General features: G+C 50.4%; 6 protein-coding genes across 9 annotated transcripts; 3 read left to right on the top strand and 3 right to left on the bottom strand.

Moving 5' to 3' along the window:
- Window positions 1-239: 239 nt before the first annotated feature.
- On the top strand, window positions 240-7,933 carry FOIG_00531 (AGC protein kinase). The gene is made up of 2 exons (XM_031196741.1): window positions 240-1,339; window positions 1,388-7,933. The coding sequence occupies exons 1-2, from the start codon at window positions 857-859 to the stop codon at window positions 6,656-6,658; spliced, it is 5,754 nt and encodes a 1,917-aa protein (XP_031072508.1). The 5' UTR covers window positions 240-856; the 3' UTR covers window positions 6,659-7,933.
- Window positions 7,934-8,249: 316 nt separating this feature from the next.
- Window positions 8,250-9,626, bottom strand: FOIG_00532 (uncharacterized protein). Its single transcript, XM_031196742.1, has one exon. The coding sequence runs from the start codon at window positions 9,302-9,304 to the stop codon at window positions 8,960-8,962; it is 345 nt and encodes a 114-aa protein (XP_031072509.1). The 5' UTR covers window positions 9,305-9,626; the 3' UTR covers window positions 8,250-8,959.
- On the top strand, window positions 9,617-14,898 carry FOIG_00533 (uncharacterized protein). The gene is made up of 2 exons (XM_031196743.1): window positions 9,617-10,838; window positions 10,898-14,898. Exons 1-2 carry the CDS (start codon window positions 10,323-10,325, stop codon window positions 12,392-12,394), a joined length of 2,013 nt encoding a protein of 670 aa, XP_031072510.1. The 5' UTR covers window positions 9,617-10,322; the 3' UTR covers window positions 12,395-14,898.
- On the bottom strand, window positions 10,973-18,059 carry FOIG_00534 (uncharacterized protein). Of its 4 annotated transcripts, XM_031196744.1 has the most exons (5): window positions 16,491-18,059; window positions 16,287-16,382; window positions 15,565-16,205; window positions 15,391-15,514; window positions 10,973-15,341 (listed from the first exon to the last, which is right to left on the bottom strand). In XM_031196744.1, exons 1-5 carry the CDS (start codon window positions 16,711-16,713, stop codon window positions 13,078-13,080), a joined length of 3,348 nt encoding a protein of 1,115 aa, XP_031072511.1. In that variant the 5' UTR covers window positions 16,714-18,059; the 3' UTR covers window positions 10,973-13,077. The 4 variants fall into 4 exon arrangements, with proteins under 4 accessions (XP_031072511.1, XP_031072512.1, XP_031072514.1 ...); XM_031196745.1 differs by having other exon boundaries at window positions 15,565-16,382; XM_031196747.1 differs by having other exon boundaries at window positions 11,477-15,341; window positions 16,287-18,059.
- A 2,773-nt stretch (window positions 18,060-20,832) lies between these two features.
- FOIG_00535 (uncharacterized protein) lies at window positions 20,833-24,168 on the bottom strand. The gene is made up of 2 exons (XM_031196748.1): window positions 22,135-24,168; window positions 20,833-22,080 (listed from the first exon to the last, which is right to left on the bottom strand). Exons 1-2 carry the CDS (start codon window positions 22,945-22,947, stop codon window positions 21,583-21,585), a joined length of 1,311 nt encoding a protein of 436 aa, XP_031072515.1. The 5' UTR covers window positions 22,948-24,168; the 3' UTR covers window positions 20,833-21,582.
- FOIG_00536 (uncharacterized protein) lies at window positions 21,373-23,861 on the top strand. Its single transcript, XM_031196749.1, has 2 exons — window positions 21,373-21,852; window positions 21,909-23,861. Exon 2 carries the CDS (start codon window positions 23,418-23,420, stop codon window positions 23,775-23,777), a length of 360 nt encoding a protein of 119 aa, XP_031072516.1. The 5' UTR covers window positions 21,373-21,852; window positions 21,909-23,417; the 3' UTR covers window positions 23,778-23,861.
- Window positions 24,169-24,275: the final 107 nt, after the last annotated feature.

Raw genomic sequence — 24,275 nt, forward strand, 5'->3', positions numbered from 1 at the left:
GGCTCAAGAAGCAATGGATCGCAAAGCCATTGATTGGAAAGCGGGTGCCGGGCACCCACTGCCCAGTGGAACTATCATGGGTGGAGGCCATAGCTTGCATCAGGACCCTCAGTAAAGCGCTGTGAAAAAAACCCATACCCGCAAGATGTTGTAGCTTTGCAGGGCTAGGAGCTTGATTCCCGGGAGATGGTGGGTGGTGATTGGTCCAGCAGTGCATTCCCCCGCTTATTGTATCATGAGAGGAACGCGCTTTCACGATGGCCCAAGGAGCCATGGCTCACCTAGGCCAAACTTTGTCTTTCTTCCCCTTCGAGGCTTAACGGCGATTCTTAACCCCCGTTCTGCAGTATTAAGCAAGCTCCCGAGGACTGAATAGACCAGGCAACTTCAAAACCAGATCTATCGATTGTGCTATCAATTCAAGTCGACTGCCTTCTACCTCACCTCGTCTTGTTCGAGCAGGTACCCACGGTCACGATCACGGTACGGTACCATCACGGTTGGCCCCGTTCTCGGCTACACCTGAAGGCGCTCGCACGCTTAGACAAAGTCACCCTTTGACTTCCAGGCGTTAGGATAATTCGATCTCGACCTTATTTTCTGGTTCATGCTTAGAACTTGTACAGCGTCAGCCCGAGAACCCTCGCTGTCGACCCTCAGTCATGTCTCCGAGTCTCGCGGGTCTGTAGTTCTGGCGCCCTTGCCAGACCCCGAGTCTCCCCACTTGTGCTTCTGCTGGAGCTGCCAGCTATCCTGACGTCGGGCCCTGGCCCAAAATCCCACGGTCGACGATACCTGCGAAACATCGATTGCACTATCTATTTCTGGTTTGCACGTCAGTCGCTTTTGAGATAAGATGGACTCCCCGTCCGGCGCCACCCTGGCACCCCCGGCAGTTGCCTCTCTAAGGGCACAACAAACAACTGCTATGGAGAGGTCTTTGAGCCAGGACATCCGGGAAGAGCGCGAGGAGCTTCGAGAAGCTGCTGAACAGACTCTCAATACCATCGTGGACCTCAATCTCGATGGAACAATTAAATGGGTCAGTCCCTCGTGGACTGATGTTGTAGGCACCCAGTTCGAGACAGTCAATGGCCTGCATATCTCCGACCTGATAGTTAGCGACAACAAGAATGTGTTCACTGAAGTTGTCGAATCCATGAAGAAAGATGATTCTCGGAGCCACCGAGTCCGATTTGCTGTCAATCTTGGACCCCTCTCGAAGCTTTTGCCTGTCGACGACCTCAAAAATGACCCCGAGAACGAGCAGTCACATGCTGTGGACCTTGAAGCCCAAGGCATTATGGTATACGACAGTGTCTCGGGTGGAGAGAGCCATGTAAGATTCGTCGATGTTGGCTTTTTGTGCAATACTGATCTCGTCTAGACAATGTGGATGATTCGCCCCTGGATAGCTCCACGAGAAATCAAGATCGACCTTCCCAACGTAATCGTGGACTCGTTAGGCTCAGGTGCTGAAGTTCTGGCGAGCTATCTGACTCAACTTGCTGAGAGCGGACTTGATGACCCCGAACAACAAGAGCCTCCGCCACCGGTCCTCTGCCGCATTTGTGAACGCCAGATCCCTCGATGGTGGTTTGAGAAACACACCGATTTGTGTTTGCAAGAACATCGGGCCGAGATGGATGTTCAAATGGCACAGGAAAGCCTGACTGAGCATCGGCATTCGATTGTCAAGGTGCTCGACGCATTGGAGGCCCGCAAGAGTAGGTCACTTGCTGGTGATCAGACGCCTGTCCCGGTCGCTGAATACAAAGGTTTGCCAATTGGGCCGCCGCCATCAACCCAGTCGTCACCTGGTAGCTCATTGCCCCGATCGAGGGAACGTTCTGGAGGATTTGGGCATACTAGGGCACGCTCGTTCGCTATTCGACGACCTCAGGCTCGAATTGTCGAGCTGCTCATGGATCTTTGCGATACCGCTATTGAGATTAGCACACCTGCGATAAAGGAGTCCTCAACCCAACAAAGCGGCGATTTTAGAACGCAATCCCCACAATCCGAATCACGAATATCACAGGTTCTGCAATGGCAATCACCAAGCACCAATACTCTGGAGCAGGAACAAGGATTGGCTCTGTTGTGCGCTGATACGGAGAAGGTTGCTAGGAACAAGGTCGACGCTGTCTTTCGTCACAGGAAAATTATCGAGTATGCTGAACGTATTCGTATCGAGCTTGCTTGCCTTGTCCAAGATTGTATCGACGAGGCTCTGAGGAAGGCAGCTCGCATAGCCAACGGCGAATTGACCGACTCGACAGAAGAAGAACGGCTCAACTCCGAGTACGAACAATGTGACACATGTGATGAAGGTACTGGAGAAGACGACGATATACCTCCTGAACCCCTTGTCTCTGAGCCTCAGCATCTTCTGCAGCGAGGCAGCGAAAGCTTCACGGAGCCCCTGAACAGCCCATCTGCGCTAGCCACGGCCCTACGCCAAATGAACCTGTCTGAAAACAAAGATCGATCAAGACCAACATCCTTTGTGGCCTCTACTAGATCCAGCAGTCCTAAAGAGTGTCCTACGCCCAGATCGCACTTTGGCGGACAGAGTAGCCTTGGGGTTCAGGCACGAGACACTCGTAGAGACTCGGTCTACCTAGAAGGCGACTTTCTTGATAGCGAGGGCAGCTTTCGATCGTCATCAGTGGCATCTCGTAATGCACCAAGGACCGAATCACCCATATCTGAATTTGGAGACCTCCGTCGCGCCGCGAGCACGAGAAGGCGACACCGAAGGAGTCTGATTTTACCTGGTACTTCTTCCCCTCACCGGCAGGAATCACCCTCGAGACCGGGACAGCCGTCTTCGCCCTTACGCATCAAAGCAAGGGGATTTCCGATGTCCCAAGAAGGTGTCGTGTCTCCAGAGGCGTCACCTATGCTTCCGGGCAGTGACTTTAGTTCACCTGCCACACACAGTCACAGACATCACCGGAGGCAATCTTCAGCAGCCATTTCTGATTTCGTCATGAAGCCTCCGCCATCGCCTCGCCTAGGTGCAAATCAAGCACCCCCACAACCTCGCCCAACCCAGCCATCCATCAAAGATTTTGAGATTATCAAACCTATCAGCAAGGGGGCTTTTGGTAGTGTGTATTTATCAAAGAAGAAGTCTACAGGAGAGTACTTCGCAATCAAAGTACTCAAGAAAGCTGACATGGTCGCCAAGAACCAAGTCGGCAACGTCAAAGCGGAACGAGCTATTATGATGTGGCAGGGGGAAAGCGACTTTGTTGCCAAGCTTTACTGGACTTTTTCGAGCAAGGACTATCTATATCTGGTGATGGAGTATTTGAATGGTGGGGATTGTGCTTCGCTAATCAAAGTTCTGGGTGGTCTCCCTGAAGAATGGGTGAAGAAGTATCTTGGTGAGGTTGTCCTTGGAGTTGAGCATCTTCACAGCCGAGGCATTATTCATCGTGATTTGAAGCCAGACAATCTCCTTATTGACCAGAAAGGCCACCTTAAGCTTACAGATTTTGGCTTGTCTCGCTTGGGATTGGTCGGCCGGCAAAAGCGAGCATTGAATAGTGAAAACTCTGATGGAACGCCAGACCTGCTCAAACAAGGACCCTTTGCCCGATCTGCCTCTATTGCTTCGTCAAGATCAGCGTCACTTGATCTACACGGACATACCCATTCCCCTGGCCAGACGCCTCAGATGACACCCGAAGTTGGAAGCTTGGCACAACCTTCTTATTTCAGTCTAGGCCAAGAGCCCCGTCGAGTATCAGGCACACACCGAAGTGACAGTGGTGGTAGTGAGACACTTGCCCGTATGGTCACCAACTTTTCCTTGCATGACGCAGAGATAGCATCCCAATCCAACAGCGTCAGGTCACCGCTAGATGAGGAGGCAGTTGCGCAAGGCTCACCCGATCTACCCATGAGTGTTGGTTCGAGAATGAGCATGGATAGCCATGCCAGGAACTCTCTACCACTCTCCAACATGATGCCACCTCCAATGGCGCTTTTCAACCCTGAGGATACAAATAGACGTTTCGTGGGAACACCTGACTACCTCGCCCCCGAAACTATAAAGGGTGACAAACAAGATGAAACCAGCGATTGGTGGTCGGTCGGTTGTATTTTGTTTGAATTCCTCTATGGTATCCCACCGTTTCATGCCGGTGAGGCCGAAGAGGTTTTTGAGAATATCTTAGCGAGGAAGATTCAGTGGCCTGACGAGAATGAATGTGAGCCCATTTCCGAAGAGGCAAAAGATTTGATCAATAAGCTCCTGTGCATGGAGCCTCACCAACGCCTAGGCTCCAATCGCGATGATAAGTTCGCCTCTGGTGGTGAAGAGATTCGCCATCACCCTTGGTTCCAGGATGTCAATTGGGAAACGCTTTTGGAGGACGAAGCTCAATTTGTCCCACAGCCTGAGAATCCCGAGGATACAGAATACTTCGACGCCAGAGGGGCAGTGTTGCAGTCTTTTGCGGAGGAGATGGAAGATCAGGCGTCTCCTCAGTCCTCCGCAGCTGGTTCTGAGTACGCCGAACGGCCACACGATGCGCTTTCGCGGGTCCGGTCTCAGGTCAACTCTATAAACCGAAAATTGATGCCACTGCATATTCCCCCACATGTCCGCGATTTGAAATCGAGACGTTTGAGCGAGCCGGTGGCGATGGATGACTTCGGCTCATTTTCATTCAAGAACCTACCTGTGTTGGAGAAGGCCAACAAGGACGTGATCCAAAAGTTGCGAGCCGAGGCGCTAGCCACGCAAAGTAAAGGAACATCCGTTAGTCCCGGGGCATCCAGCAATGTTATATCACCAGGGCCGTCGCTCGAAGGCAGCCCTGTCCTATCAAACCCTGTTTCCAGAACTATCTCTAACGCCAAGGCGACAAATCGAGCACAATCGCCGTCTGGATTTGGTCATACAAGTGCGTCTCCCAACCGAGCCTCCCAACCCTCATCACCGTTGTTGGTTTCATTTGTCGCTGGTCAAGGTGCCGATGGACGACGAAAAGCATCAAGTAACTCTTCCAGCCTATCTCACCAATCAACTGCCGCATCTCTGCAGCCAAGCTCGGCATTCGAGATACCCAAGGTGCCCCCAAGCCTGCAAAAGGCCGCCACAACGGTCGCAGCATCGTCTCCAGTCCAGAGTCGCAGTGCAGCGCCACCTCCTTTGTCACTGTCCCCCCAAAAAACTATATCAACACCACGACAGTCTAGCAATTCATCTGCCGGACGTTCGAGATCACTTACTGTGGGCTCTCAATCTCAGGACGGCAGTCCCGTTGCTTCTGACATAATGCACCATCATCGAAATCGGAGAAGCCAGGTCTTTGACATGTCACCATCCTCATCAGATAACGAAGGCGAGAAGCATAATGCTCTTCTCCGAGTACAGAGGCGCAGACAAAGCTCAAGGCGGCTCTCACAGATTGCCTTTGATGGAGGCCCTACTTTCCGGCCTCTTGATGTGCTGATCTGTGAAGATCACCCGGTATCTCGCATGGTCATGGAGAAGTTGCTTGAAAAGCTGAGATGCCGTACTATATCCGTACCAAATGGATCTGAAGCTGTTCGATATTCGATGAGTGAAATCAAGTTTGACGTCATTTTCCTCGAGTATCAGCTTCCTCAAATCAATGGAGCTGATGTGGCACGAATGATTCGGGAGACCAAGAATGCCAATTCTCACACGCCGATTGTGGCCATTACAGCTTACCTCAAAGAGCTTCAAGCACCACACTACTTTGATTCGTTAATCGAGAAGCCCATCAGTTCGTCAAAACTTACTGAAGTTCTGCGCGGATTGTGTCAGTGGCGGCCCGAGTCACCAGGTCAATCATCAAGCATGCCACGCCCGATTCCAATGGGAATCCGTAAAGCCAACTCGCGACTTGAAGACAGTCCGACATCAGGCTCGTCCATCTTTGCGAGTCGACTGGGAAATGCAATGATGTCGAGCCGTGAGGACTCGATTACATCATCGCTCTTTGGTGATTCGGAATCTGTGACGACTGATGAGTTGCCGGTTGTTGTTAGTCGCAAGCCAACAAACGAATGGGACGAGGGTGGCTTGAACATCACAGACAACAACGATGCCTCTGAACCCCCAAGAAAGGGAGTTCCTCCTCTCGTTGCTCAGCAATCCGCACCGGCTCATATGGAACACCGCCCACGAGGCAACGATAAGCTGAGAGGGAAACGAGAAGGCCCTGAACAGAGAACTTTGGAGAGCACCGAATCAGCTGATGATGAAGACGAGGAACTGGGAAGTGGTCGAGAAAAGCATCACGGCCGCAATAGCCAGCAGATACTGAGCAAAGCCGGTCTGCCCAGCTCGAAGCTCGGCATCGAAATGATGCGAGCCAACAGTCACGATAGCTTGACGGTAGGCTCAGAAAGCACGCCTGAAGCTGTGACGCAAGTCGTGACCACGCCTTCAAAGGAGATGGAAACTGGAGTTCTGGATGGTGAAGTGGTTGCGGAAGCTACTGCACGTACTCCTCCTGATGCAGGACTGAAGGCTGAAGGTGTCACGCCCAAGACGGACAAGGATGGAACAGACAGTGTAGACGCCACACCTCGGCCTTTCACAGTTGTCAAAGGAGACGGCGATGGCGGTGATGATGAGGAAGCGACACCACGGCCAATTGGGAAATAAAAATTCCCATACAGGCTCGGTGCATGAAATGAGCTACTGGGTAGACATGGTCCACGAAGATGTTGTGCATGTTTCGTTCAGTATCTTCAAGTTGGAATTTCCTTTGTATCTATGAAATGCAGCGTGGCGTTTGAGCGATGACAAGTGAGTCGACTTGGACTGAGGATGAAGGCTTCGTATGCAAGTGGATAGCCCGGCGACCAGGAGGAGGGGGTTGCAGGCGAACAGACTGATCTGTGTGAGATGCTCCAGGGTTTCCCACAATATAGGAACTGGAGCTTCCCTCAAGTTCGCCATAGTTGTCATGTGTTTCTTGGGGATAGGAGCTATGCAGAGATGAGAAGTGGGCCATATAAACTGACGGGGATAAAAACAACAACAAAAAATCAGGATGCAGCTACTGAGGCATGGACACTTCGGCCCCGGCTACAAATATAAAGGAGGTGGTGTCTGTGAATGTCTGGAGAGGTGCTGAAGCAATATAGCAGATATAAAGGCCATCACTGTGGATTTGATCATAACTAGGTACTCAATTGTTTCTACAATCACTTGTTAGCTTGTTGATTTGATTAAACGCACACGTACAGTTCCAAGCCCAGCATACCACGGCGAGTATTTCAGATTAGTATACTGCGCATGCAATGCCGACTTCCTGTACCCATGGCGTGGTTTATTCAGTTGCAATTCGTAAAAACGTATCATGTCAGCAAGACTAAAGGAGCTGGAACAGAATTAACGAAGAGGAAAGATAATCATAGCGTATGAAGATTTCATCTTAACCCACAGTGGTAGGTCCGGTCAAAGCAAAAGCAAAGGAAATGTGAAGAGAGAGGGATTGATCATAGCCCAGGGTCGGTAGTCATGGGTGAATATTCCGTCGAGGCAGCTTCGACAACAAATGACAATCAAGTAAATCCCAGCAGAAAAACCGTCAGATAGTTTCATTGTGGAGGGGATTGTGGGAGTGTTATCCACCAACTCAGTATGCATATGTGTTATGGTTATTACAGAATGGGGGAGGGTTGGAGAAGTTGAGAGGGGGTATACAGCAGGAGGGTGGATAAGATGCTCGAGTTGCTTGCACGAGGTAGGTAGGCATCTGGGACACTTGTCTGTCACCAATTTTTGTTAGTTATTGTAAGTGCTGCATCATCAGTAATGGATGACCTGCGTGTTTGTAATAAGCCATCACTCGATGGCCACTGGTTTGACAGTGATACCGATACAAGGAAGTAACTAGAAAAAGAGAAATGTTACACACGCGACAAGTTTCTAGATGCAGACAAGAAGTTCTCGGTATAAGATTGTGGACTAGTTGGTGTCTGACTTTTTATTAGTGCATCTCGTCGCGGGCTGCCTGTTATGCGAAGGTTGTCAAGATGAGCTGAGGGAGTGACTAGACAGATGCAGTACGTAAAAGATTACAGGCTACGGAGTGGAAGCGGGGTCTGATTAGCAGCGATGGAGGTATTTGTCTTTTTGCCGGCTATTCTAGACCATGAGCAGACATTGTAGCCTGCCACGAAGCCTCGCACGCAGGTTTATGTTAGTAGTTAAGTCAGGACGTAATTTGGTATCGACGCAGAAAATTAAGCTTTTGTTAAGCTTTTACCCTTAAAGCAACAAGATTAGACACCATGGGTAAGAGCATGATCCAGCATGTGAATTGAGTTGGGCACAGGGTCTTTTCTTGGTCCATGAGTGTGTGTGTGGGAAGGTTGCACTGACCGAGGCATGTAGGCTGGCGAGAGGGACCCGTCGATCCCACCACAACGACCTCACACGACCTCTTTCCGCATTAGGTGGATGTCGTCGAAAGAGGACCCACCAGATGTACTTTTGTACCTTCTCTCCAGTTTTTCATGCAGCGAACTTTTCCTGAATCTACCCTATTTAGGCCTAGAGCACCAATGCCGAGACGCGCAGCTGCGGCTCCCGACAGCGCCGAGGCGGGAAATGGAAATAGCAGAAAGGGAAAGGCTTGGCATCGGTCGACAGGTATCAAAGGGAAGCAAACGACAAAAGGACAACGAGGAGGCCGAATATCCGTGATATGTAGTGATAGGCATGAATTAAACTATCTCCCGGTGTCTGGAATAGGACACCGAAAGGTAAAAAAACAAAAACAAAACAAAGGTGGGAGGCAGCAGAAAGGGTTCTGAATCAAAAAGGCACAGACAGGTCAAGTAAGAAAACGGGCCGTAAAATGAGTGGTGCGGAACGCGAGACATTCAAAGCGCCTCGAAACAACAGAAGCTCAATGGCTGAAGCAAGTCAAGAGGATCCATAGAATTTTCCATTTTAGAGGGTCAAGACCCTGACTCTCAACTCTTCAATGCCATGATGCGAGTTTTTCCAGCAGAGATCGACCTCGCTCCCTGCCAACGGCGTCGGCCGAAACAAGTCAGGCGGGTCTCGTAGATGCCGTTTTATCCGGGTCGCGCCTGGTGTTTTGCGAATTGAGCCAACGTCTCTGCCTGTCTCTTGCGCGCTTTTGCTCGCGTGCGTGGCTGCCCTCTCAAGATAATGAGCGAACCCCAGGTTCTTCCTTCTCCGAATTGGATCCTCTTGTTCCAGCCTCCAGCCTGTTACGCTTCGGTGTTGAAAACGTGCTCCTCCCCAAGCCTCGATTTGTGTGAGCCTCATCCATAGTCTAGGTACACAACGACGTCATTGCCTCTAGTCATCGTCATCAATGACTTTGGACTTTTATCACGCCTTGATTGTGATTGACAATGCCCAATCCCCTGCTGTCGCGCCGCATTGTGCGCTTTCAAACGCCAATAACATGCATCTATAAAAATCGGCTGTCCGTGGCTCAGGATCTGGCCTGGATCTCTCTCGGCTTCTGATGGATAAGGATACCAGAGGACATGGGGGGTTCCATCCCATCCCATCATGACCCAACCGGCGGATCTCATCATGCATTGCCCACCCAATGCCATGTCACCCACCCCTGGTGTTTCTTACATAGTTCTAGAGCTAAACCTATAGCCCGCTTTTTCTCTCTGTTTCGACAGCTCCATCTCCCTCTAACGCCCACGCGCGCATACGTCGGTACATTGCCGCAAAGCTCAAGCTCTGGTCCCTGAGGCAAAGACGAGGCGGCGACAGTTGCTTTCGGTCAAGGAACGGGACACGGGAGCTATCCTATGCTGCACACCCTCCGAATTTGACCCCAGAGATCGACTTTCGTCCACACGTTCTCCCACGAGGTTAATTTACGTCTTCTTACTGGCTGGTGCTTCTTCAAGATGCCCGTCACACTCGTCTTGAATATCCGAGCTCTTGTTGCTGTCTATCTCGGTCGTGATGTAGTTCAAATACTGCCCTTCCTCGCGCCTTGAAAGCCGTTGGGTTCCCGTTTCTCTCCAGAGCCAAGACAAGGCAATTCCAAGTCTTGAATTCCTCAATTGTCCCCGACCCATCTAACTCGGGCCTTCGGCACTTCTTCTTTGCCTCCAGTATAAAACTTTTTCCCTCCCTTGGTGGTTAGCATTTCCGCTTTGCGCATGGAATATACATCTTCTTCCATCTAGTTATTCCTGCCTCCTCAGAACAACAAACCCCGTGCACAATTATCGGATCCCCTTAAATTAAGCACCTCATTTGATCACCATCACACTTGGATCTCAACCCGAGGCTCCAACCGCCTTCTCTCAAAATGGTTCATAGGCACCATCATCATGAGTCTACAATCCCAGGCGAGATCCCTGTCCCGCACGGTCCTCCAGACAGCGATTCTGAGCACATCTCAGATGAGCCTATCGCCTATGCTACTGCTGATGAGCGTCGCATCTTCAGCCATGTAACCCGCCCAGACGACTCCTACACTGAGGACGGTGTCTACTGGGCTGATCTGCCACTGGCCCAGCGTTATCGGTTCGTTTCAAAGGTAGACAACGATGCTGCCAAGGAGGAGGCCAAGACTGCTTGGTCTATGTTTAAGGAGGATCCTCTATCACCTTTCTCGTGGTATTTCCGCCATGCTGTCATTCCTGGCGCCGGTCTTGGTCTGGAAGGTTATGTCCTTTTCTCCATTGGCAACCTTGAGCCTCTCTTCAAGGCCGTTTGGCCTGATTGTTGGGGCAAGGAACCCACTACCTGCTCTCATAATTGGATTGCCTCCGTGACATACCTTGAAATTATCGGTATCATGGTTGGCCAGGCTGTTGTTGGTGTAAGTACTTTCTGTCCCTTTTATTATTGTATATGGTGGATTGTACTGACTGCTCGTAGGTTATGGGAGATTGGGTCGGTCGCCGATGGGGCCTCATTCAGGATGCTGCCATCATGTTTGTCGGTCTGCTCATGCTCACTGCCTCATGGGGACTTACCCTTCAAGGCTGGGTTATCTGTTATGCCTGGTCTCTCTTCTTTTACGGTTTCGGTGTTGGTGGCGAGTACCCCATTACAGCAACTTCTTCTCTTGAAGGTGTTTCTTCTGGTGGAAGGATCTCGACTCGTGAAGATCGTCTGCATCGTGGTCGCCGTGTCACCACGGCTTTCCTCATGCAGGGCTGGGGCCAGTTCGTGAACCAGGTCATTCTCATTGTTCTGCTCGCCATCTTCAACAACGGCAAGAGTTCGCCTCCCTACAGCAAGTCGGCTGCCCAGTATACTTTCCGACTGTCTTTTGCATTCCCTGCCATCGGTACGCTCTGGCTCCTCTACTATCGTACTTACCGCATGCGCAGCGCTGGTAAGCAGCTCGCTGAGGCAAAGAAGCGCTCTAACGTCACCGGCTATGACGTGAACGCTCTTCGCCACTGCTTTACCAACTTCGGTGGACGTCTCTTTGCTACTGCTGGTACTTGGTTCTGCAACGATGTCTTCTTCTACGGCAACAAGCTTTTCCAGGGTCAATTCATCAAGGTCATCTCTCCTGACAGCAAGTCTATCTTCACCACTTGGACCTGGAACCTTGTCAATATCACCGTCTCCCTGGCTGGCTACTATCTCGCATCTCTTCTCATCGACAACAAGATGTACGGCCGGAAGATGATGCAGCAAGTGGGCTTCTTCATGTGCTTCCTGATGTTCATTATTCCCGCCTTCAAGTTCGACTACTACACCAGTCCTGCGGGAATCCATTCTTTCCAGGCCATGTACTTCATCTCGTCCTTCTTCAACCAATTCGGTCCCAACTCGGTCACCTTCCTCGTGGCTGGTGAGGTATTCCCCACGCCCATCCGTGCTACTGCCCACGGCTTCTCCGCCTGTATCGGCAAATCCGGCGCTCTTCTCGCTTCCGTTCTCTACAACTACATTGATGACCAGACTAAATTCTACGTCGTCCCATGGTTTGGTCTCGCTGGCATGCTTCTGACATGGATCTTTCTTCCCGATACTACTGGTCTTGATCTTAAGGAGCAGGAGCGCCGCTGGTACTATATTCGGGATGGCAAGGAGAGTGAGTACCACGGTGTTGCTGTCAACCCTACTCATTTGTCTCTCTGGGAGCGCTTCCGAGGTCTCGGTAAGAGTTACGACCCCGAGGCTGACTGGCGGGCCAAGGTCCAGGATATGCGTACCGAATGGGAGCTTGTCCAGGCCAGCCGCGGTCCTAAGGAGACTGAAGGTGCTATGCCCAATGACGGCGAGTTCTCGCCTGAGATTCACGAATTCTTCAAGCGCTCTAGCCCCAAGCACAGTGGTCGTCGCGACGAGTCTCTCATGGTTGACCCAATTAACGAGAAGACGGCTGTGCCGTCCGATGATTCTAATTCGAAGTGATCATGTCCAAGCATGGTCGTATTCGTAGCGAATCACTGCATTACACATATTTAAACATGTAGCAGTGAGCGGTTTACAGCATGAGCTTGGCGTCTGGGTTTAATATATCATTAGTTAGTAATTCCTGGTTTCGGAATTTAAAAGTTTGCGTATGTCACTTTTGATATGTGTGGGAGGTATTATTATGATGTATGTTTAAAAAGGGGGGCTTGGATGAATCATATATCAGACTTCGGCTTTTCACAATACGTATCTCGTATCTCGTTCTTGTCCGACCAATGATCAGAGGTTTGGTGACATACAAGTGATGTAACGATAATGGGCCAGTTGCAACTCCAAGTTGCGTACTAGACTATAATATAAATATAAAAATATAATGCCTGATCAAAGGATATGCTGATAATAAAACAAAAATGCGACCAATGCCGCCGTAACTCTTGGTGGTATCTAGAATCGAAACTTATTCCTGCGGTGCACCAGGCACATACTCTTAATGATGCTAAAAATAACAAAAGGGAAGAAGGGAGAGCGGTAAAAGAAGAAGTAGTAGATGAAGAATGAAGAATAAAGAATCGCTTCACTGCCCCTATCGTTCAATATAATCCCAGCCGTCTCGTTCGTTCAGTTTTCATCGGACATCGTAGTAGTCCTGTCAATTATACAGCCCATTTTGCGGTCAAATGTTATTGGGGAGATCCTTGCAGCCGGGTTGGCTGACTTGATGTATTTGTAGTTGGCACAATTACGCCAAGCACACAGTCATCTAGATGTTCATAGAAGTCTTGCGCAGTACCAAACCCGTTCTTGCATATGGAGCACCTTGCTTTCGTGCCTACAGGATCATCGCCCCCTGGTAGCCGGTGGCCGCTGCTATGGCCTGTCTGGTCAACTTGATGGGCAGCAGTTAGGTGCCGTTTGAAGACATCAGCACGAGTGAAGACTTTTTCGAAGGGGCTGCCAACACCAGGACAGAATGGGCACACCATCGTTCCACGATAATGAGTAAGAGCGTGGCGGTTCTTGTCGTACTTGCGCGCGAATCCTTTCGTGTGGTATTCGCATGTTACAATAGGGCATTTTTCAGGCCGCTCTTCTTGGTGTGTAAGCATGTGAGAGGCCAGGTCACGAAACTCACGACCACAATCCGGATGAGGGCACCTGGTGCGATTTTCAGTAGGCCTTCGAGACGGACTTGCTCGTTCGATCGGTATTGATGGCTCGATAGAACTCGACGAAAGTAATGGACCTAAGGCAGAAACTGCTGGTAATGCATCGGGAATCGCGGGGACTTGTTGCGGTATCGGATCTCTGTAGTCGGCGGGTGTTGGATACTCATCCATGTCGTCTTCACCGCTGGAGATATGTTCTTCTGGAACATCAACCGATTGGCGCACTTCTCGCATCCAGTCCTTCAAAATGCTCATGGATGGCCAGTCACCACTAGCTTTACCCACTCGATGAGGTCGGAAGTGTGCGCGGCGGAGGTGTGCAGCAGCGTTATAATATGCGCCATAGCGCTTTTGTGCTAAGCATGCTTTGCATCTTGACAATGGAATCACTGGTTGAGGGGCAGAAGGCATTTGGTTCTTGGGTTCTTTGCAAACCCATCGCTTGACCGTGGCCGAATGTTTGGCATCTATATGGCGGCGTAACTCGTGGTCACCACGGAAGCCATCTGGATGCTCATTACACTTGTCGCAGTACACGCGGCGCAAAGAAGTTCGACGAGAAGGTGGTTTTAACCTTGACGGGGAGATTGGTTCACCCGAAAGTCGCCGGGATTCTAGGCGTGGTGACACATCGTCACCTATCGTATGTCTGCGGGTGCGTCCTCCAACATCACCTGGCAATGAGAACTGACCAGGTAAAGGAAAATCCGACCGCGATCCAGAAGGTATGTATTGTGACGATGGACCTGCTGAACTAAGGGATGGCGTAGACTTCAGGTAATGCTGTCTTGTCGTACTCTCTAGTTGTGCTGTGGGGAAACCCCTCGAGCCCCTTAAATCTAACGATTGCCTTCTGGGTAAAACAAAGCCGTTGAAACCAGAATTAGGGATTTCCCCCATACCGAGATTCATGAGAAAATCAAAGCTCGAGAATAAATGTCGTGGTGGCCACTGATCCCGACGGATGATTCTTGCAACGTTACGGGCAATGGGGTCTTCGAGCTCAGACACATTAGATAAAGGATCATTTGAAGCGGCGAATAGAGAGACCAAAGCTTGGTAGACACTTCGAATGACTTGGTCAGGTCGTTCCGTGGGTGTTGTGCTGGCCTGCGATGGATCGCTTCCCTGAAACGACAAGGCAATGTCAACCAATATGGTGTTAACAGCACTAAAGATGCAGATCGAAATGAAAACCCCTAGCCATTGCCTTAGGTCCATAGTAGGTAAAATAGAAGTTGCGAAATCCAAAGAGATCAAGTACCGTCGTGTGCACTCCCTCAAGGAAACATTGCGCTCGGTAGACGGGCGACGATCGACAGGCGTGCGCGGAAGATAGGTGCCCTCGCTCCGTAGTAACTGACTTGGCTGAGAGGTATCGTAAAATATGATTTCGCGCAAGAGTTGCTTCACGCGAAAAAGCGAGGGATGTGTCGTCTGTTCCTCTTCCCGGGACATCGAAAGTTGACCGCTGGCACTCAACAGCTCCAGAAGATCAAAGGCAGCACCCCGGAAACTTGGGCTAGAAGCAATGAGCTGCAGGACAGGTGGCGGTGTCCCTTGATCGTGGTACCCAGGACCTAGAGGCTGGTTAATACGCTCGTCAAGGCCAGGCTCTCCATCCTGCCACCAAAAAGTATCCTGAAAATCAAGCCTCCAGGCAGGTCTTTTTACGGCCGACAAAGTGGGGTTCTGAGCGAGTATTTGGTCGTTGATGCTTCCTCGCCGAGGATAAGAGGGTGTTAGCGGTGTTTGAGGTTGTGACCAGGCGAACGATCCTATCAAGGGTCAGCTAAAGCGGGAAGCTGGACAAAGAATGACCGGTACCTTGAAGCAAAACATCAACAAGAGAGGTCACTGATCCACGATAACATCCTAAGATACTCCAATGTGCCTCGGACTCGGATGACGGCATCCCCGAACATCGGGAACAGGGGTTATTTGCGTCGCACTAGAATGGTAAGCACTTAAGGTCACTCAGCAGATAATGGTGGGACCTACCGGTCTGTTCGAAGCTCGACATCGAAGACACGGGTCATTGTTGTGGAGGAGCTTCAGCTCTCCTATTGACTTCAGACGATCATGTCCGACGCGAGCTCTTTTAAGAGGAGGCAGCTGTGGGTCAGATGTGGTTTCCTCGCCGCTTCTTGACAGCGCAGTTTTGGGGTCTGAGAAGGAGAAGCTTGAGCTGTGGTCCCTTCTTGTCGTCGCTGTGGAGGCGGTTGAGGGTGTCGGGAATGGCAGAGGAGGGAGATTAGTCGTTACGAGTGTGGTTGGAGGTTGAATAGGCGGCAACCGGTCCCGAGGCAGAGCACCGCCGCCCGTCTCTGGTATTTCGGAAATATTCGAAGAGCTCTGGGCTGGCACAAATGATCCAGATTCACTTGCATTCTTCGTTAAGTGCAGTCGAAGGTGATTGTCCCGTTCCAGATGCGTCGAGAACCCATAGACATAGTGGATGCATTGTTCATGCCAACACTTAAACGGTGCCCTCGAGAAGTTGGTAATAGAAGTAGAAGCCGCTGAGGGGAAAGAGTGTGTTACTCGATCATGATGCGCAAGATGATGATCGAGCCATGATGTATATTCTTGAGGTGGTGGAAATGGAGATGAGCCTTTTAGAGCGCGGGCAACGTCCATGTCTATACTGTTAGTTCTATCCATATCAGATACTCTACCGGAGGTTGCAAGATAGACCGTGCACAGCGAGGTTATTCACTTACTCTGTTGCTTACATGCAGCTTCGAGGCATTCACAACGGTACTGGAGAGCCCGCGCTTCTTCAGCTTCAGAAAGAGAGGGGATGTGTGATGAAATGCCTACAAAAGTGAGAATTAGATATGACTCGATATATTCGCCACAGACTGTGGAAGACAAAAATCATGGTGACAGCGCTCCAAGATAATGAAAAGCGGAACAGAGCGTACCGTAACGTTCGACAAGATTTTCGAGGGCACGAAGTTTGCGCCGCAGCATATCGACCTCGACAATGGCATTGAGAGTAACGTGTCGACCTTGATGGTTTGGTGACGGTGCAACTGCCTCCGACCCAGTGCCTGTATCAACCTGAGGTCGCTGACGTTGGCCGGCAAGATCAAGATGGGACTCCGGGTCGGATAGGCCCCGTGGAGTGTAGTCATCCCGGCTCATCTCTGGACCAGATCATCTCATCTCGTCCAGAGTCGACTTTTCTATGAGTTCCTGTTGAATGGGCTTGAGCTGCTGAGCATGACTGGTCGCCTTTCCGGGAAGTTCGCTGGCTGGTTACTGTTCGCATCTGCCAGTGGCCATTTGTCGGTGGTACACAACAGAAGGCGGGCAGCCGTCGCGCGAAGCAGGAGACTGAGAGGATTAGAAGGAATAATTAACAAGACGAGAGCATGAGCCCCCCCGGACGGGCAATATCAAAATTCGATCCGGAGGCTCTCGTGGAGATGTTAGAAATCAAGACGAATGAACGAGCCAAGATTTATCAGAGGGCACGAGCGCACGACATTGCATTGTGCTGGGCCCTCACCCCCCAAGGCCCCGGCCATGTGTGAGGCACAGCGAGGGAGTGAGGGCAAAGAGTGAGCAAGGTGGGGCATAGCTCCCCCGTCACGGCAGATTTGGAGATAGTGCCGACAACGATGCGGTGCGGTCTCTGGGCCTGGATCCGTCTGGAGCCCGCATTCAGCCAGGTATAAAGCGCGGATTGCAAGGGCGCCGCAGGGTACAACGCTTTGTATTCGCTGTCGAACTCAGTTGATTACAGGAGAGGTTCTCATCTGAATACTGGGTGGCAGAGTGAGAAAGGGCCGTGCTTCTCAGCCCATATTGGCACGGTATGTGGCCAGTTGTAAAGCGGTGGACAGCTCAGTGCGAATATTGGCATGTCAGTGTCGTTGGAGGTATCCCAGGGCCATGATCCCAATGACAGACCAGCGGGGAACCACCCACCAACCGGGTCCTAGCAATAGCCACGAGTCCAGGCATGAGAGAGATTTCAGCACCACAACCCTGCGCGAGCTGTTCGTCCCGTTCGCCCTGCTGGCCCAGCTCGCCCCCTCGTCCGCATGCTCCATCACGGTGACCTTGCCATGGTAGCCTTGTCGGGGTAGTAGCCCCTTCTCGGTCGTAACCCTGTCATGGAAGGTGGCCAAGCCTCCCAGGTACAACGGTTATCGAGCGGGAGGAGCGTCAATTGACGAGAGTGTCAAGAGCTGAGCACAGTATGTCTATCTGGCTTTGGTGCCGCCTGTTACATTTCTCGAGAGCCATTGTTTATTACGGATAGAGTAGAGAGGCTGCAGGAACTGAGACAACGTGGGCGTAGCTCAAGCCGTTGCTGTGGCTTTGCGCCCACGCTTGTCATCGTGGGTGGTGCATGTTGGCCGATCCTTAGCGTTGGTACTGTCTTTGTTTGATATTGTTTCTTTTCACATTCTCATCGCAGCGCCATGTCTCGCCGCAACGTGGACAGCTTCAGTACGCGCTTGACCCTCCATCTCGTTTCATTCTTTGGCTGAGAAGATTCAGTGGGGCTGGTGATTTTCCTGGCGGTAAGAACAAGAGGACGTTTGGTGAGGCAGCTTGACCAATTCCCAGACCCAAGGTAGCTCTCACTCCTTTGCTCTCGGCTGGGCTTGGCTGGGTTTGAGATTGTCCAAGGGAGAGAGATTGCTAGGATGATGTGGCGAATGCGCCTAAAAGTTCCGGCCGAAACCCTCGGGGTTGTCTAGTCTAATCTGGTTCAGAGTCAGAAATGAGATGACCGGAGAACCAAAGTGATAAAGCGCGGAAGATAGTTGACGAGCAAAAGGCCAGCAGCACCTGAGGAGGTCACCCCATGTTCGCCCCTGTTGTCGACGCTACTGCAAATGGAGGTGTTGTGCTGGAGGCACCTGTATGTATGAGACTATGCTGGTGTACTGAAGATTGGTTGCGTGTCCGTCTTTATCAGTCTCCAAAGACACGGTCTTCCCTGCATATGGGTGATCGACTACGACCTTGCGAGATCAGCGGAAATTTGAGTGGCCTTGGGAAGCATTGATCAAGCGTTTTTATCTGTCTTTGCCGAGATGATATTGTGAAGCTGAGAGCCTGGCTGAGGCGTCATGCTATTACCATATCCTGGGTAGTAAAGTTTAGTATAGCCGGGACAATTTACCCAATCCCATGGCAATGAAGGAAGCTAGGAGGTAAGTGAGATGGAGATAGTGAGGTGTAGTCGCCTGGTAAAAGCTGGGTAGCTAAGGTACCCTGGGCCTGGCCCAAGCTCTTTTGGAGGGCTGTCAGAAGTCAGAACCGGAGGGGCCTGGTCATCCATTCCTCTTGTGTACCTAAGTTGGTAGGTTGGCAGACAGGTAGGCATTTCTCTTCAGGCATTCTTGGTTACTATCCGTACTCTTCCCCAAGTCAAAGAATATGATTGACCTACCTAGGTTGATAATAAAAGTCGGTAAGCTTGTGAACATGAGCTAAGAGCGTGCAGTGTCACTGACAACCCGACAACGGAAGACGGGACGGGATTGTGGGTGTGGAAGAAAATTGTGGATGTCAAAGTCCATGTTGATGTGGATGCTGGATGGCGACAAAATGGACCATGCTCCTTCCCGACTGGAACTCAAGGTTTTGAAACCAGAGAAGCAGCCAATAGGAGAAGCGGCTTCTGGAACCCTGGACTACCCACATCAACGGTTCTTAGGCAGATGCAAGGATGTTAGTGTTTAGCGGCCACGCATGCAGCGCAAGTGCACATTCAATCGAACGTGAGTTGGAAGCATGGGCCAAACAGAGTAGAAAAAAAGAAAATCAGGGAATAGAAGTTTAGGTATAGAGTAGGTTGCTTGATACCTTAGTTGTGTCTGATGCAAGGTTTTAGAGGTTATTGTAAACAGTGAACTGTTTGGAATAGTCTTCTTAATCACTTCTGGTTTTTATGTACCTATTTCCACTCTGTTTTAAGAATGAAGCTTTATTTCAAAGAGAAATAATCACCAAGGATGGCAGGTAGGCGCTTACCTAAGGTCGTGCGCGGTACCTATCTCTTTATAAGGTACTACCTAAGCGGTTCAGATAAAAACCGGGACACTTTGCCTGTAATTATCTGCTTAAGTTTCCTGATTTTTATCTGACCTACCGGGGCACCTAGGTACCTACTTACCGTAGGTAGGTATGAGGAAAAGAAGCCACAGGGCAACGCCCAAGCGTCCCCGCTTCTTTAACCGTCCGTTGCAAAGCCACGAGTTTTGGAAATAACCCTGGTCGACCCTTCATCTCGTTGGTGTTCGAGGCTAAAAAGGCAGCCCATGTCTGAATTTATGCGACATTTACCTTAGCATGAGGCATGGCCATCGAGGTAATTAATTCCTAAATTGCGAGCTGGGCTTCTGGAGAAAGACCTGCAGCACCTTATCTTATTACCGCACCTTGCCTTGTTCCCCCCCCTCCCCCAAGCTGGACCTACCTTAGCCAAACATGGATTATGATCAAGCTCTTGAAGCCAGCCCATTCCTGGCGCTCGACGGAGCAAATGTCTACATTTAATTTCGTTCTTCATCTCGATGACCTCAATTGCAAGGAAAACCTGCAATCAGACATGTCGTATGCTAAGTACCTAAGGTAGGTAATCAGAAACGTCCCCCCGCCACCAGGCAAGTTTGCAAAAGTCACTAAACGATACCCCAGCCTCGAGCCGGGGGGTTAAGAAAACTTCAGACTTTGACAAAGAATGCCAAAATAAACACATCAAAGATTCCCCTAACCGTAGTAATAATTTACCCAAGTATACTCATCATCTGGGATCGAGGTCCTAAGTTTTATTGCCTTCCCTAGCCTGGTAGGTATTACATAGACCATGTTCCCAGCTCAGCGGCATGCATTCAAATGCCCCAGCCTGCCCCAGGCTTGATGTGACACTACATCGTCGTACCTTACCTTGCTCCAAAGCATCTCACGGTTCTCATCTTTATCTCTCATCTCCAATGCCAGCCACGTCTGCTGGTCTGCTTGTCCCATACGCCACACCATCCAGTCATACCTTGCTGCTGTTACCTGAATCGACCAAGACATGCACTGTAGACAGCCGCCTGCCCTCTCTAGCCATCTTGGGACATCTCCCCGGTTGGCTAAGCGGGTGTGATGAACGCAAGATGCTGCTTCTGGTGATGCAGCTGTCCCTCGGGTTCTGGCCTATGAGGGTGTAGCTGCATGTGGTTGGACAATGCCCGCCTTTTCTTGTCAGCCTAAGTAATAACAATCAAGTAAATTGACCAGTCCGAAATGTCTCGGTAATGAGGAACAGCAGGATGAAATCATATGTTGATGCCGAGTATCAATAAGGCACCACATTGAGGTACCTTGGTTCTTCTCTCTCGTAGATATGTGATGATGTCCTCTATGAGGTATTGTATGTGAGAATGTCCATATTTATATTAAAAGGACCCATCTACTGCAGGTTCAATTATAATAACTAAGCATGCGGACGAGACAATTCATTTGTGACCTGTCTACTCCTCTAGTTGCAGTAGCTATCGCTCATGTTGAATGGCTTTATCCCTTGATGCCATCCTATCCGCTGTTGAGCTTTCTTTATATGGTCATAACATTGCAAGAATACGCAACAATGACATAAAACAACAAGTAAAAGAAGAAAATCAAATCAATAGAATGGGATCGCACCCAGCCCTAGGAATGGACGAGGGTGGTTGGCTGTTCGTCATGTAGAGAGCGTCCAGGGAACGTGGGAAGAGGGGGTCTGGGAAAAGCCAAGAACGGAAACGATGAAGCCGTCGGTTCTGAGAAGCCAGACCTGGATCCAGAAAAACAAGGGCAAAAATGGCTTCCTTGTAACCGTTGCTCGTTGTGCCCGTTCCCATTTCCGACGCGTTTTTAATCGTTTCCCCGCCCACAGTAGCCACTGAGGAAATCTCGCTCTCGCTTACTGATTGACAATTAATACATAGTATAATGTCACTGGCTTCAGTCCCTGCTTTGATTACCGCTATGCCATGCTCAGGTGAATGTCTGTGGATTCACCTACTCGGTGCGCCACCAAGTCTTTTCCCTCAATGGCATCTCTTGGCCTGAAGCTTTTCGGCTGCCATCCTCCTCGCCCTTGTATGCCCAGTATTCACTCAATCGCAGTTCAGCATATTGAGCATAGTCAAAGTCAATCTTGGAAATGACAGCTTGGATTTGGGACCAGATGCCCCAGTAGAATCCTGGCACTCCTCGATACGCATCGACCTCGGTCATGAGTTTCCGAACCTCCTCCTCTTCATCGACCTCCTCGCCGGTTAAAGAAAAGTAAGATTTGATGTACTCCCTTACAAACGCAAGTCGTTGATCCTGTCTGGGTACAGCCGAGTAGTCGCAGTCATACCCTGCCCACTCTGCAAAGTGGTTCGCCACGTCAAAAGCCGCAGGCGATGGTGTAGCATACTCGTAATCGATGAAGTCGACGGTAGGGGCCGCCTCATCGTCTTCGTGGATGATAACGTTGGCACACAGCAGGTCGCAGTGCGCAAATACAAGCTGCACACATAGGTTAATATTTTCCATCGGGTAACTGTGTGCTTATGAACGTACCCCGTTCTTGCCCAAGCCAGGCCGCTGGCTCAGTTTTTGGACCATCTCTTTCAACTCTGCCTGCAGCAGTGCCTGCCTCTGCCGCTGAGCGTCCGTATCAGTGGGCAAGGCGAAGATCCATTTTTGCATGGTTGTCCACATATTAGGCGGAGCTTTTCCAGGGGCAGTATTATCAATCTGTTCTTGGCGAGACTTGTTGTTTTCGTTCACAATACCGTTGGTATTCCCGTTGGTCAGGCTATCACCATTGGTGCCGGTGTTACCGTTGGCAAGTCCATTGAGTTTGGCCTCGCCATTTACATGCCTATCGTCCCGACTATGATTGGGGTCCGGCAAGCAAGGTACAGTTGCGTGCCAGTGTGCAAGACGACGAGCGATGGCAGATAGTATTAGAGGTTCACGAAGATCCTGGGCACGTGCAGGTTTACCCAGGATATAACGGTACATCATGCCATTCTTGAAACGGGCAAGCAACTGAGTAGCAAGACCATATCTCATGAGCAGCTCATGGTTCTCAGCCTCACGTTCACGGTCAATGAGAACGGCAGTTCCATGACCGTAGGCTCGGAGTAGGATAGCATCCCGATCAACATCAAGCTTGGACATGCCAGGGCGGTGGTTGACGGCCTTTAGCAGAGTATTGGTGATGCCATCAGTGAAACGCACAAATTCAACGTTTGAGTCTTGGCTCGCCCAGTCTGGCATGAGTGTCAGGATGAGTGTTCGAGCCGAGTCTTGTGATTCATTGTTGTCGTAGGCCAAGTCCAAGAAGGGCACATGGCCAAAATCGAGGTTGGTTGGTGATGTTGTCATGGTCACGCGAGTGCAGCGATGAGTGAAAAATAAGGAGGTGAGGGTACGCGCTGAGGGGGAGGACGGTAAGAGAGGGGAGACGGAAGAGTGAGATGGCGGGGTCCAAATAATCAGCGGGCCAGAAAAATTAGGAGAGGTAGGTCAAGATGTGGGTGGGAGAGTTGCCGGAGTTGTTTGCGAACAAGCGAGTCCGAATATCAAGGCTGAAAAGATCAGGTTGAGGGTTGAAGAAAAAAATTCCCAAGCAGCCAGATAGATCTGTTTTAGGGGTTCAGGGGCGTAAATCCGGGGACGGTCCAGGATAAAGCGGCGCCGGCGACGGTGGTAGTAGACAGGTCGTACCGTAAGACAGTGGAGAAAGGGGTACCGGAGGCTCAAGGAGGGGGACGGCCGGGAAGCGGAGGGGTCGGCGAGGACGGAGTACGAGATGGTGGTGATGACGGAGGGAAAAGCAGCAGGAGACGGTGGTGATGCAAGCAGAGGGCGGTATAGATAATAAAATAGGAGGGAAAGCACACGACCTGTTACCTTTCCAGTCGAACGGAAGCCGGCAAAGGTTAGGTACCTCGTGTAGAAATAGTAATAAAGCTAAGGCAGACGGGACAGAGCGGTGTTGGTGCTGGCTGCTGCTTTTGTGGGCGTGGGCCAGTCAGAGAGACGGCCTAGACCTTATGAAAAGGAAGGGAGTGCCGTTTTCCGCTGCAGCCTGGGACTTTTTAGATACGAGGGAAGGATTGTCGCGTGTCACTCGTAAGGTGGATGTGGATGTGAATGTGAAGCCTAGATGCATGGATGCAATTCAATGGAAGGAATATGGGGATTCAGTGTGAATTCATAAATGGTATGAATAGTGCGTGATAATGTGGGAACTAGGCATTAGATGCTTTGGCTGAAGCAAGCTGCAAGAAAATACGAGAGTGTCTAAAAGACGAGCCTCGACCGCTATTCAAAGGTTGCTTTCGGCGGCAGTGTACGATGAAAAGAAAAATATTCGTCTGCTTGGACCCAGAATCACATGTTCAGGTGATTGTGTTGTCCTCCGTGCCCTGTGGCACTGAACTCGACTCGACTATCCACCAAAGTAGTGCTGCTACTTGAAAGAAAAGAGCCAACAGTAATGTAGCCGGTCGGTAGATACTGGGGTAAGGGAGAGGAGAATAAGTGAAAGGGAAATGAGCAGTAAATTGTGTTGGGAATCCCGTTGGGTTTTTTTTTTTTTTTTTTTTTTTTTTTTTTTTAAAAAAAAAAAAAAAAGGCCGGAAACCAGAATGATTTCTCGCCACTGATATGCGAATAACACTGCCCCTTTCATGGAAATACGACACAAT

Source organism: Fusarium odoratissimum (assembly GCF_000260195.1).
Source record: "Fusarium odoratissimum NRRL 54006 unplaced genomic scaffold supercont1.1, whole genome shotgun sequence".
Classification (NCBI taxonomy): Eukaryota; Fungi; Ascomycota; class Sordariomycetes; order Hypocreales; family Nectriaceae; genus Fusarium; species Fusarium odoratissimum.